The sequence below is a fragment of the Protopterus annectens genome, chromosome 4.part1, assembly GCF_019279795.1.
Source record: "Protopterus annectens isolate FY-2018-M chromosome 4.part1, PAN1.0, whole genome shotgun sequence".
NCBI lineage: Eukaryota > Metazoa > Chordata > Ceratodontiformes > Protopteridae > Protopterus > Protopterus annectens.
The window spans coordinates 191,940,706-191,954,289 of NC_056734.1; the positions used below are offsets into that span (position 1 = coordinate 191,940,706).

At 39.9% G+C, this 13,584-nt stretch overlaps 1 protein-coding gene across 1 annotated transcript in view; it reads left to right on the forward strand.

Moving 5' to 3' along the window:
• Nucleotides 1–13,584, forward strand: part of LOC122800812 (macrophage colony-stimulating factor 1 receptor-like) — an 875,741-nt gene that overhangs the window by 520,808 nt on the left and 341,349 nt on the right. The window contains exons 9-10 of the mRNA XM_044070092.1: nt 4,739–4,842; nt 7,293–7,419. Coding sequence (XP_043926027.1) covers nt 4,739–4,842; nt 7,293–7,419 — 231 coding nt within the window. The remainder of the gene's footprint in view (nt 1–4,738; nt 4,843–7,292; nt 7,420–13,584) is intronic.

A 13,584-nucleotide genomic window follows, 5' to 3' on the forward strand; every position in this document is an offset into this window, starting at 1 on the left:
GCAGGAAACAGTTGCAGCTCTGAAAAAGGTAATATTGCAGAGTAATGGAGCAGTGGAACACCGGATGGAAGACAACAAATGGAGCAGGATGTATCTAAAGAATTTATGTCACAGGATGATGTTCTGGAAACTTCTGTAGAAGACTTACATGACAGTCCTGTTAGAAATGCATAGCAAGAGAAAAGGTAGGTAGCAGACAGCAAAGAAGATACTCTTGGTCTAAAAGAAAATGATCTAAGGGAGGACCTTCTTTATTTAATCGAAATAAATAGATATATTAAGATAGATTAAATAAATAAATTACAGAAAGTAAATAAAACCCCAAATTCAGAAGTCTGGTAAAACAGATGAACACAGTAATCACGATTATTAAGAGAAATTTATGTCATATAACAGAAATAAATAGGATAAATTGATGTACAGCTACACTAATAACAGATAAAGTGTTACCACCAAAACACAGACAACTAAATGAAAGTGATGGAATGAACAGAATGCCACCATGGAAGCATCAAATAGAGAAAAATATAAAGCAACTAAGAGAAAAAGTATAACTGTTAGGAAAAAAATAGAAAAGGGAAGAGAGCATCAAAGTATGTTAGAAAGATAGATGTGGTAAAAGCAATAAACAGGATTACAACAGACCAGTATTTATAAAAAATAAACTAAAAAATATCAGCGGGTGGCCACGGGGGTGCAGCGGTTAGCATTGCCGCCTCACTGCAAGAGGTTCTCTGGTTCGATCCTGGGCTGGGGTGCCTTCTGTGAGGAATTTGCATGTCCTCCCTGTGGTTGCGTGGGTTTCCTCCAGGTGCTCTGGTTTCCTTCCACATCCCAAAGACATGCTGTAGGTGGATTGGACACTCTAAATTGGCCCTAGGTGTGAGTGTGTGAATGTGTGCCTTCTGTGGAAGGTTGGGTGCTGGGCTGGCAACTTGACACTGCAAAACTCCACTGACAATCATGAGCGAACAGGTGATCTGCTGTGGTGACCCCTAACCAGAAAAAGCCGAAAGAAGAAACTAAAAATATCAGCACAAACAGAAATCTTAAACAATGTCCATATAAATATAAAGGAAAAGTATAAACCAAGCAATCCATTGATGACCTTAAAAAGCTTTTATAGAGAATGGGAAAACACAGCATTAACAACAGATATATAATCAAAAGAAAAGAAATAGGTGCATTTTGGGGAAACATTTGTGAAGACTTTGTTGAACATTACAAAAATGCTGAATGGATAGAAGAATTAAAAGAAATGGTGAGGGACTAATGTAGAGAATATAACATGTGATTAAGTAACAGAAAAAAACAAAACAAAATTAAGAAAAGTTCCAAACTAGAAAACCCCAGGCCCAAAAGCAGTGCCTGTCTTCTGGCTAAAGGTAATAACTTTACATAGAGAATTAGCCCTGAGTAAGAATTGCTTATATGCAAATCCCGAACAGACACCAACTTGGTTAGCAATGCGAAAAGCAATACTCATCCTTAAGAGTGAACCTGCAAGCCAGTCTAAGAACTATAGACCAATAACCTGCCTTCTGAGAATATGCAAATTATATTCTAGAATTGATGCACACATAGTTTATAGCCATCTAGAAAAAAATCATTTATGGCAATAGAACAAAAAGGCAATAAAAGAGAGTTGTATGTAACAAGTAGTCATTTCTTGTTAAACACACTTATAAGTTGTAAAAAGAGGAAGAAACTGAATATGTCATGGATAAAATCACAAAAAAATCTTTTGATAGCATTCCACATTCATGAATAATGGAATGATTGCAGATGTGCAAGATACAACTTACATCTATCAGTTACATGGTATTGACTATCAAACAGTGGCAAACCACTTTGCAGCTAAGCAATGACAAAGAGCAAATTAGTAGTGCAGGGATAAAAATTTAAAGGGGGTTATTTCAGGGTGATTATTTGTCAAAAATGCTGTTTTGTCTTGCCATTAAACCATTAAGCTATTTACTTAACAGATTAGGCTATGGTTACAGTTTAACTCCCAGAAACCAGCCTTACTTAAAGATATCTTGTTTACTTTTTGTGGCTGATTTGAAATTGTATAGTTCATCAGATTAAGAGCTCATCTCACAACTACAAATGGTTAAAACTTTCTCAAATGATATAAGAATGACATTTGGTCTTGTTAAATGTGCAAAAGCTACATTTGAAAAGGAGTGCTGCAGCACCAACAAAATATAAAAAATTGGACAAGAGTGTGATATGAAGGAACTTGAGCTGTAGGGAGAGTATAAACATTTGGAGTAGATGAAGGGTCATCAATAAAATAGGAACAAAGGAGAACAAAGCATAGCAACGAATATTTCAGAAGACTAAAGCTAATATTGAAAGCTACCATGGTATCTACAAATAAAGTCCAAGCTGTAAATCAGTTTTGCTCTTCCGTTCCAAGTTACAGCCCTGGTTTGATTCACTGACCCCAAACAGCATTGAATACGTTGGGCAAGAAAACAAGAAAAATGCATCCTGCTTTTTAAATGATATATAAAAAACAGCGCACACTAAGATTATACATCTTCTCACTCTAAAGGATGTGTGGCCCTCTTTGAAACTGACTACATTTATAGGTCTGCAATTATGGGACTGCATAATGTTTGTTGAACTCATCAGATCTGTATGTTGTGAAAGTTCTAAAGCATGAACAGAAAAAGTCAGCAGAAGCATTTCAGAAAGAAGTGGAAAAATAAAACAGAGATAGACAGGAATCAAGCAAGAACTGAAAGTGCTGAAAAAAGAAACAAAGGAAGTAATATAAACAATAGGACCAGAAGAAAAGGAAAGTGAATTGAGAAGTCCACAATACAGTGGCAAATATAGGATACTCCTAGAACAACCACATATTGACTAAGATTTGATGCAGGAATGGTTAAGCAGATGTGAATTTAAACCAAAAGATGAAAGGCTCATGGTAGCCTAAGAAAGCTGGCTACGTACATATTGGTTTACAAAGTCTACTGAAAAATTGGAAGACGCAGACAAATGCAGGTTCTGTAAAACAACTGGAAACAGTTGCACATCTCCTTGCCAGGTGTGATACACTCATGGCTCAATGTCTGGATACTGAAAGCCACAGTAATGTAGCAGACTGTTGCATTGAAGATTTTGTAAATGGTTCAATATTTCAGTAGCTGAGAAGCATCGGAAACATAAGCCAGAAAGCATTTTCAACAATTATGAAGTTCAGATCACACGTGATCACCTAATACCAACAACTGAAAGAATAGATGCAAGAAAAGAGATATACAGTAGAAGTCCAAGAAAAGGAAACACAAAAGTAATGTTAATCATTGAGTAATTATAGTGTCTTAAGTATTGAGAGACACAAAGTCATAATACCAGTTCCAACAGTAGTAGCAGCAACAGGAATAAAAGAATTTACAAGTGTACTTAAATGTGATACCAGTAAATGTAACTGTTATGAATTGCTGAAGGAAGCAATTATGAGTACATTGTCAGTGCTGACAGGAGCACTCTTGACTAACATCAATGAAGGAAGTAATACTACTTTTATGAACTATAATCATACCCCGAGTTATGAATGGGGACCATTCATAACATGGTATTAAAAACCCAAAACATTTGGAGAAATTAAAAAAAAAATGAAAACAGTAATGGTGTCCACACCGTTAAAGGAAATTATTTGATTAAGTCAAAAGTAAATGCTGTTGCTTGCTTGCATGTAAGTGAAGTAAAAGGGTACCATATAAATTGGATTCCAATACTGAAAACAAACTATTCCTGGCAGATCTGCAAAATGCCATCAGTCAATTCCATTTAGTGCATATTTCTTATATTTATATTTTCAGTTATATGCCCACTCTTTTTAACTGTTTATTTTTTACATAATATTTATTTTTAAATGTAATAAGCAAACAAGTTTTATCCTGTAATAAAGGTAGTGAGAAATTATTGCTAAATATATGCAAGAAAAATGCAATACTTCATTGTATATGCAAGCATTATTTGGTGAATTCTTCAAGGGGAAGACAACATACAGCAACATGGTCTTGAATGAATGTCTGCAAAGGCTATTCTAAGTTAAACAGAATTAATATTAAGGGGGTAAGAAAATTAATTTGACCTAAATCAATCTGAAACATTTTGCATTTGGTACATTTTAAATTGAGAAGCAGCATACAGCAATATGGTGCTAATCCTTTGAAAGCCCACCTATACTCTTCTATGTGCCACTGAATTAATATAAATGGTAAACAGGAAATTGATTTGACCTGAGTGAATATGAAACAGTTTGCATTTGGTGTATGTTAAATCATAGAGCAGTATACATTAATAAGGCGTTGATCATTTGAAAGCCTGCTGATGCTATTCTGGGTATGAAAATATTATTCTTACTAAAATGAAAATGGTACAAAGGTCATATTATGTCATGCTTTACATTCTCTGACACTTTTCAGATCTAGTATGTGTCAACTAACAATGCCAGACAACTTAAGTCAAAAATAAGCTTCACAAAAAACAAAAATTCTCACAAAGTTAGCTTCCCGAATAGTTATAAAGTGGTCCAGTCTCCTAAATCTAGGTTTAACAAATCATAGCAGTAAGCAGTATTTTCTGGAGACGGACTAGATGGCTGTTACTTTCACAGTAATATTATTTTATTAGAAAAATAGACTAGTAACCTGTTCCGTGGTGACCACGGGTATTAATCGATGTCATTTTTGTTTATTATGTGTTTCATCACCATCAGTTCCTCCGCCTGAAGAAACGTTGAAGCCATTCCTTATTGCAGCAGTGGGACTAACAACAGCAATGTTGTTAATCATTATAGTCCTCATTTATAAGTACAAGCAAGTAAGTTTATCTCCTGGTTCCTCTTCATATCAAAACTGTTTGTACTATGGCAGAAAAATGATCAAGTATATGAGAATTGTTTCAGGGTAATTTTACTGGAAAGAGATGTGTCATTGATACAATAAATGTCACTGCAAAATGGAAGAGGAGTGCAATATGACAGCAAATGTGGAGATGAGAATATATGCTCACCAATAAGCAAGGCAGGGAAGAAATGAAAGAAACAGTGCCCACCAACCAGTGCCAACCTTGGCATACATATCAGTACTCTGATTAAAACAAGAACTTAGAAGTTCATAAGTTCATAATTCCAGTGTTCTGGCACAAAGGGCATAAATGTACTGATTCCCACAAACAAGGATCAAATGCCTAGTTCCCTAACCAAATATCCAAGTTATTTTAAATGAATTCAGATTTTCAGAGGTGTGTACTTCATAGGGCAACTTGTTCCATACTAGAGGTATAAACTTTGTTAAAAATATGAATTTCTTAGTTTTCTTCTGTTAAGGAAAATTCAAAAATTATTAACATTTATCAACAAAATGTGCCCTCTCCTACAGTTGATAAGTATTTCTAGTGATTGTGCACCAAAGCCAAAGAAACATGCCCCTCCCCCAACATGGGCAGACAGCCTACGTGACTGCCTGGCCTGTTCCAAAGGAATACCCTGCCTTCCGTGATAATGCATGCTGTTACAGGCAGGCCAGTAATGCTGAAGAACAATTTATGTCCTGCCTTTGAGAATGTTGCATGCTGTTACAGGGAAGGGACCAGTAATTCTGGGGAGGAGCTCATGTTGTGCCCCCTGGACCTGGAATACTGCATATGTTCTATACTTTGAGCTACAGGAAGGAGATGAATGATACTACAGTAAGGATATATTTTCACCTACAATGACATTGCACAGAATTACAGGAAGGATGCTAGTGATGCAGAATAGGGGCTGCTATTCTGTCATGGGATGTTTCATGGAGTTATAGGAAGGATACCAGCAGTGCTCTAGAGGGGACATATTCTCTACTACAGGGATGCTGTACAGAGTTATATGGAGGAAGCCAGTTGTGCTGAAGAGGGATTCATGTTCTGCTTCATAGAGATGCTATATAGGGTTACAGAAGATATGGTTACTGAAGATGGCACAGTTGTTCTGGAAAGGGGGTCGTATTTTACCTCCAAGGATGCTGCATAGTTACAAGATGGGGATCAATAATGCTGAAGATGGTTGATATTCTTTTCTAAAGACATACAGAATGGTAGAACAGGGTGGAGTCAGTGCTACTGGAGAGGGGTTCACATTGAGTCCCCCCATATGTAGCATGGTGTTATAGGGAGAGGGTCCAGTGCTGCTGAGGAGGGCTTCAAATTCTGCTTGGAAAGATGTAGCATAGTGCTACATGGAGAGGGACAGAGCTTGGTGGGGAAGACTTTGTCTTCTGCTTTAAGAGATGCCACATTGTTTTACTAGGATGTGATAATAATTTTGAGTAAGGGGTTGTATTCTGGCTGCAGAGATGCATCATTGTTACATGTCAAGGGCCATAGATGGATTGACAAGAGTTTGTGATCTTCCCCAAGACATGCTGCCTGGTGTTACAAGGAGTGGATCATTGGTGCTGGAGAAGGGTTTAAGCTCTTCCTCCAAAATAGGAGCATGGTATTATGGGAAGGGTATTACTAGTTCTGGGAAGTATTTGTCCTTTGACCCCCAGGAATCACACATGGTGTTCCAGACAGAGGAATAGTGCTATAGTTAGAGAATCATTGACAGCTATTAAGCATTGTCCAAGCCTCGGGTGCACAACTACACTCAGCACATTTAATTGCTTTAGCCTAGTTGAATGGGAAAGAACCAGTCACTCATAGATTGCTGCTTTTCTAACTTAGGTATCCAGTGGATTGATTATTATGAATTCTAAGATCTGAGCATCCCTAACTTCATATGGGCATTTGCTATGCAATATGAACATTTTAATTTATTTTTGAAGCATCTTCAGAGGTCTAGAAAGCACAGCTTCATCTGCCATTCATGTATGCTGGATGCATTTGATGTATTTCAAAATCAGTTTTACCTTTGCTGTGTTTTTTCTTGAAGCAGTAGAACAGTAACCAAGATTACTTTCCCGTGTCTAAAGTATTCACAGAGTAGTACACACACTAACTTGGGTTTGACTCCCAAAACCTCCAAATGCAGTTTATATGACTCCAAACAATATAAGTTAACAGGTCAAAAGCTGCAGAGTTATCCCTGAAAATAGGGAGCTGTGCCTAAAAGGTCTTATTCAGTAGAAATGGGGTAAAATATGACTAACTATAAATTAATTATTTATAGAATGTATTGCAGCTGTTATCACAGATGTTTTCACAAAGGAATCACTTAATGTAAAGTATGCTGAAAAGACGAAAATGTAAATTCCAGTGAGCTTATATCTTATGTCGCAATATAATTTCAGAAACCAAAGTTTGAAGTGCGCTGGAAAATCATCCAGGTTGGTGAAGGGAATGAGTACACATTTATTGATCCATCTCAGTTACCATACAATGAGAAGCTAGAGTTTCCGAGATCACAACTGCACCTCGGTAGGTTCCCCTTTTAATAATATTTTTTTTTTACATTATTTTCTTCTAAATGTTTTTGATACCGCAGTTCACTTATTTTTATTCCTCATTAACAGGTAAAAAAAGAAAATGAAATAGTTGGTGGAAAATGCATTGTGTCTACTACCAGTAACATTATGTATTGCTGTGATCCAGTAGCTAACCAGGCCTTACAGCTTCCAATCACAAAATGTACTAGTTGTTCCAACTGCCACATTTTTATATTTAAACCAGAAACAATCCACGTGTTTGTTTTCTGTTTAGTTTTTTTCTTCACCTTTCTGCATCTGTTGTATTTCTTACTCCCAGCTCCTGCTAGGATTTGGTCCTGTGCAATTGTAAAAACTGAGCACTGCCTTGAATATGTGTAGACAAGATAAGTAATTTGCACTTATTTTTAAAATCGTTTTTTTCTCAAAACTTGCATTTTATCTGTCTTTGGCCTAGCACTCTTGTGTGGGGTCATTTACTGCACTGTTATAACTTGCTAATACTTGTGAACCTCTGCTATCTCTGAAAAAAACAAAAAAACAAAAAAAATCTTGCTTTTTTTCCCACTTTTCTGAGATTTAAAAAAGTTTAGTTACAGGCTTGCTGTTCTTGAACTGTTTGTAAGTTTCTTGGAGGCCATTTTTTGCTTGGGCTAAAGGGAAGTCTCTCTGTTGATTAGTGGCAGTGAAAAACATTGAGCAGCCTGCCTGCCCCTGTGGGAGTGGTTACTGACTTGAAACTGTAGTTTTATTGGCCATTTTGGGTCAGTTCCAAACTCCTTCATCTTCCTGTCTTAAAACCCTCTTTTGTGCGGTTTTGCGCGTTTTTGTGCATAGCTCAACAGCGGGCAGCGCCGCCTAATTGGCTTTAAACTATTCCTGGCTCCACAAAGTTTGCTCTTCACTTTTTCCCTTAGAACTTCTCTATCTCTTAATTTAAACACCATATTCTCATTCTAAGGCCCTTCACTGGTCCAATTAAGTAATCCTACAAGTTAGCACTATTAAACCATAAGCACTATTTACTCTTATACTCTCTACGATTACCCTGTCCTCTATTGGTCCGTCTTAAACTCAGTTTCCCCATATTACTCTAGCATGTCCAAAGGTCAGTCAGTGGTTTCCTCTCCAGTCCAGCTGGTGAATCTGGGAATTTTGAGGCAATGTTACAACTGTCTCATGTACATGGACAACCCTCTCCTCCTCCAAACAGGTTCAAATATATGTGAGAGATGCAACTATTTAGCCAAACTGGAGGCTGAGCTCTCTCATCTCAAAACTGGTGTAACCAGTCAGGAGGAGAAGGTAACCTCACACAACACAATTCCAGTATCACATAGTCCCACCACATCAGCGAACCAAACACATAAATACACAAAAACATACTCGGAGTCTCTAAATAAAAATCTACCTAAGCAACAGAGACCTCCAAAGCAGACATCCAAGCAAACGCTACCTCAAAACAAAACACGCACAACACATAGCCCACAAAGTCAGTGTGCCAAGCAGCCACAACCCTTAAGGCTGAATAACACACCTGATACTCTTGTAATAGGTGACTCTATTGTCAGACACACTGACGTCCCGCTCACCAGGCTGAATAAAGGGAAGGTCATGGTGAGCTGCCTGTCAGGTGCTAGGATCCGCCACATAACGCAAGCACTCAGGTCACTCCAAAGCAAATACAAATATGACTCAGTCATTGTACATGCTGGTGTGAATGACCTGAGATGTACCTCCCTGGACTACATGAAAAGAGACATAGAGGAGCTCTCTGATCATGTAACCCAGGCTGGTATGACCCTGACCTTGAGCAGCATCTTACCCTCACCTAGAATGATGCAACAGTACAAAGACAAAATGATCGATTTTAACAATTGGCTAAAATTTTGGTGTCATTCAAAGGGGATCCAGTGTCTGTCAGCCTGGGATGACATGCTCGACAAGCCACGTTGCTTCGCTAGGGATGGCTTGCACCTGTCACCACTGGGCTTTTGGATATTGGCAAAGGCTCTTGCAACCCCCATAGTGCCTTTTTTTAGGCAAGGCTCAAAAGTCAAACCCACCCCCATAGACAGCACAAGGAACAAGAAACTAAGGGTAATGCTGCTAAATGCCAGAAGTCTTAACCTCAAGACGCACGCACTCAAAGCTCTCCTCAGTATGGAGAACATCGATATCTGTGCAGTGACAGAAACCTGGTTCAAGGCTCCAGAGAGCACCCCAGCACTACCAGGCTATACCTCATATCATGCTTTTCGGCCCCAAAACCCGGACCGAACCACAAAAGGAGGAGGAGTTTCCATATTTATCAAGGATATCCACACCTCCAGGTTAGTGGCATTGCACGAAGTATCTGAGACCATCCATGTGCAACTAACAGTGGGCAAAACTGCTTTTCAGTTTATAGCATCCTACAGACCACCCTCTCAAAGTCAGGAATCCCACCCGGCTTTCCTGAAAACAGTGGAGAACATGAAGATCTCTCTGAACACCATTATATTGGGCGACTTCAACTACCCAAACATTGACTGGGAGCACTACTCAAGCCCCAGCACCTTAGCCCAAAGGTTCCTGGAAATTATAAACTCAAATGCTATGGAACAACTAGTCACCACTCCCACAAGAGGGGACAACATACTAGACCTGATCATTACCAACATGGGGACTCTATGCTCCACACCAGAAGTATATCCCTCATTGGTAAGATCAGACCATAAATTAATTTCACTGGGTAAAGAAGTATTCAGTATAAAAATAAAGTGTGATACAGATCTGAAGAACTCCTCAGCAGCACAGAAGTTTAAAAAATCCAGCTGCATCTAGCGGTGTATGTACCCAGCCACTCATTATTAATGCTTTTTTCACATGTCAGTAAGTCCACCTGCATACCTGAAGTGGCCTATATTCTTTATGACAAAAGTGACTGAGGCATTAGTTTATCCCAATAACCACATTCAGATAGCATTTAAGAATGTTAGAAATGGTGTATATCTAGTAGAAACAGCAGTATACTGTGGCAACCAGTTCAGTCTGTGTTAGATGATGGTATCACACTGAGAGCAGGATTCATTAAGCCAAAAATTCTGTGCAGGAATGGTGTAGCCATTCCTGCACGGAATATAGCCACCGAGCGATCCAGGAAACAAGCCTTCTGACATGCATGAGCCTGGCAGCACTATTCCTGCACAGATACAAGTAAATAATGGTAATTACTTAATTTGCTGGTGAAAACCATGCAAAGGAGGTGAATTAGTGATTTAGGAAGCAGGCAGGTATCCATGGGGGAATAGTAGTAGGTGCAGAAATGTATTCAGATAGCAGCTGAATACATTTCTGCAAAAATGAAAATGTAGGGACGACAGCTCAAAGTAAAGCATGTATTATACACCTTAGGCATACCAATGGCCAAATATATGGCCATTAGCATGGAAAAGTGTTACAAAATTATAAAAATAAAAGTTTTTTTCTTTGGCCAATCTCAGCCGTTTAAGCATAGGGCAGTGGCACACAAATGGGATCATGCCGAAAAAAGTGAAAAAAATGTGAAAAGTCAATTCTAAGTGAAATCTGCTTTTTGCCATCATAATCTATGGCACGCAGAATCAAAACAATAACAGGTAACACTGATTGCTAAGGGGAAAGTCTCTGGTGTAGTGCAGTAACTTGGGACTAAGGCAGTGGTGTATGCTAATGAGGAAAAATTTACTGAATCACAAAAAGAAGCTAAGTGCCAAACTGCACCTAACCGTGTAGGTGCTATAAGGTAGTGGTGTAACCAGGTGGAGCAGCTGACATGAAAAGGGGGTGTGTCATGCTTGGTGTAAGCACACTGGAGCTCCACAGCTCCCAGATGAGCTTACCTAAGCAAGGGGTGTGCCTGAGGCTGTATTGACTTATTCCATGAAATGAAGAGCATGTCCTTCTCCAGGGGAGGGCTATTTTTACCTTATCTAAATGGTTTGCGTGGCATGCACCGGGTCTAAATCAAAACAAAAAACAAAAACAAACAAAAACGGAAATAGCAGCACTGTTTACATTTGGGCATTGAGTTTGCGTGCCTCAGGTCTTAAAAGTGGCGTGAATAGGAAGGGAAAAAAGAAAAAAAAAAGGCAACTAGCAGAATAAAAACAATGAAGCACAAATAAAATAGCAAGCAGGTGGAATGTAGCATAGCCAGCCAATCATACAGGCAGCATCTGTAGCACAACAGTATAAACTGTGAAAACACCTTTCAGTCTGGTTTTCCCACAAACCTTGCACCATTGGTGTACACATGTGGGGGAATTTTAACCAAAAAATGTTAGGGGCTGCTGTTGCTTTGATCTATCAGTATGTGCTAGAGGCTGAGGGTGATGAGGAGGATAATGCAGACAACCACCCCAGACTGAGGATTAGGAGGAGAAGACCCAGGGTAACTTACAGGAGCTACATGATCTGGAGATATTAGAGTTCTACAGGGTGGACAGAGACCTACTTCAGCAAATCATCGAGCTGTGCCGGCCTCAACTCAGGCCCAGAACAAACAGAGGGGAACCCATCCCAGTGGATCCCAGGGTATGTGTAGCCTTAAGAATACTAGCTACAGGTAATTTCCAAAGACCTACTGGGAACATCATGTGGGTCTCACAATCATCTGCATCCAGGGTACTTCACAAGTAACTGGATGCCATTTGAACACATGCTAGTGATCACATTTACTTCCCCACCACCCTGGGGAGTTGACCAGCAAGATGCGCCTCTTCAACCATGTAGCAGAATACCCGGAGGTACTGGGTGCCATAGACTGCAGGCACATCCACATCAAAGCACCAACTGGTGAACAGGGTAGGATCTACATAAACCGCAAGGGCTTCCCTCTATCAACTGCCAGGTCATGTGCAATACCCAGGGCATTATCATGAATGTGTGTGCTGGCAGTCCTGAAAGCTATCCTGATGCCCACATCTGGCATGCCTCTCAGCTGTATCAGGTATTTTCTAGGGGGGACATCCCATATGGCCATATGTTGGGGGATGCTGGCTATGCACTGGAGTCGTGGATGATGACACCCATCAGAAATGCACACACACACCCACACAAGAACACCATAATGAGGCAGACGCACAAACCAGGATTATTATAGAGCGTGTGTTTAGGATGTTCAAGTCACGGTTCCACTGCCTTGACATATCTGGTGGAGCCTTGCAATACTCTCCGATCACATGTGCACACATGTTCATAGTATGTGCCATACTACACAATATGATCCTGTGGAAACAGCTGCAGCAGGAACAGCACGGGGAAGGGCCAGAAAGCCTCCCACCATTGTCAAGGTCTACACAGGCATCGAGGGACTGGGACGAGGAATCCCCTGAGCCAGCCCTTGTAGGCAGACGAAGGCATGTCCAGTATGGCCTGGCCTTGGCAAAGAGGCAATGCATAGCAAACACACTGACATTGTAGACAACTAGGGACTGACACCTCTCTCTGACTCACACACAGAGTAAAAATGGATAACACACACATCACACTACCTGTTTTTACCATGTATAGGCAGTGTACTGCATGCATCTGACAGAGGCAGCCCTCACCTTCTGTCCCCACAACTGCCGTAGGCACAAGGTAAGTCAGTCTTCTAAATAAATGTATGGAGTATTATGTTCTGGTAGCATATCTATGAGAATGCTGCATGCATGCAAGGGAATGGGGTGGCCTAATGGGATAGCAGCAGACAACAGGCAGCTATGTGGGACACCAGGAAATGTTTGCCCAATACTGGCTTCCCCACACTATGCAGTATTATCCAAGGTGACAATCCCACTGCAGTATATGCGGGGGGGGGGGCAACCAAGGGTGGGTCATGGGTCACATGCATGGATGACAATGTGGGGATCCCATACTCACCCAGGAAGTTAGCCATAGAAAACCATAAAGTAATGCCTGGCAAAGAACCACAAATGGCGATAATAATGGGATACCCCCTACAGACTTATACAGTACTATCACAGCAGGCCTTGCAGTTGCAGTAAGGATCTGAAGTGTAATAAGTCTGAAACTCAATTGTATGCCATTACAATCTAACCTGTGGTCTCCAGTGATATGCCTCTATTCTCCAAGACAGGGCACAATACTCTGCTAAATGGAACCAAAATGTAAAGCCACTATCAGCACAGCA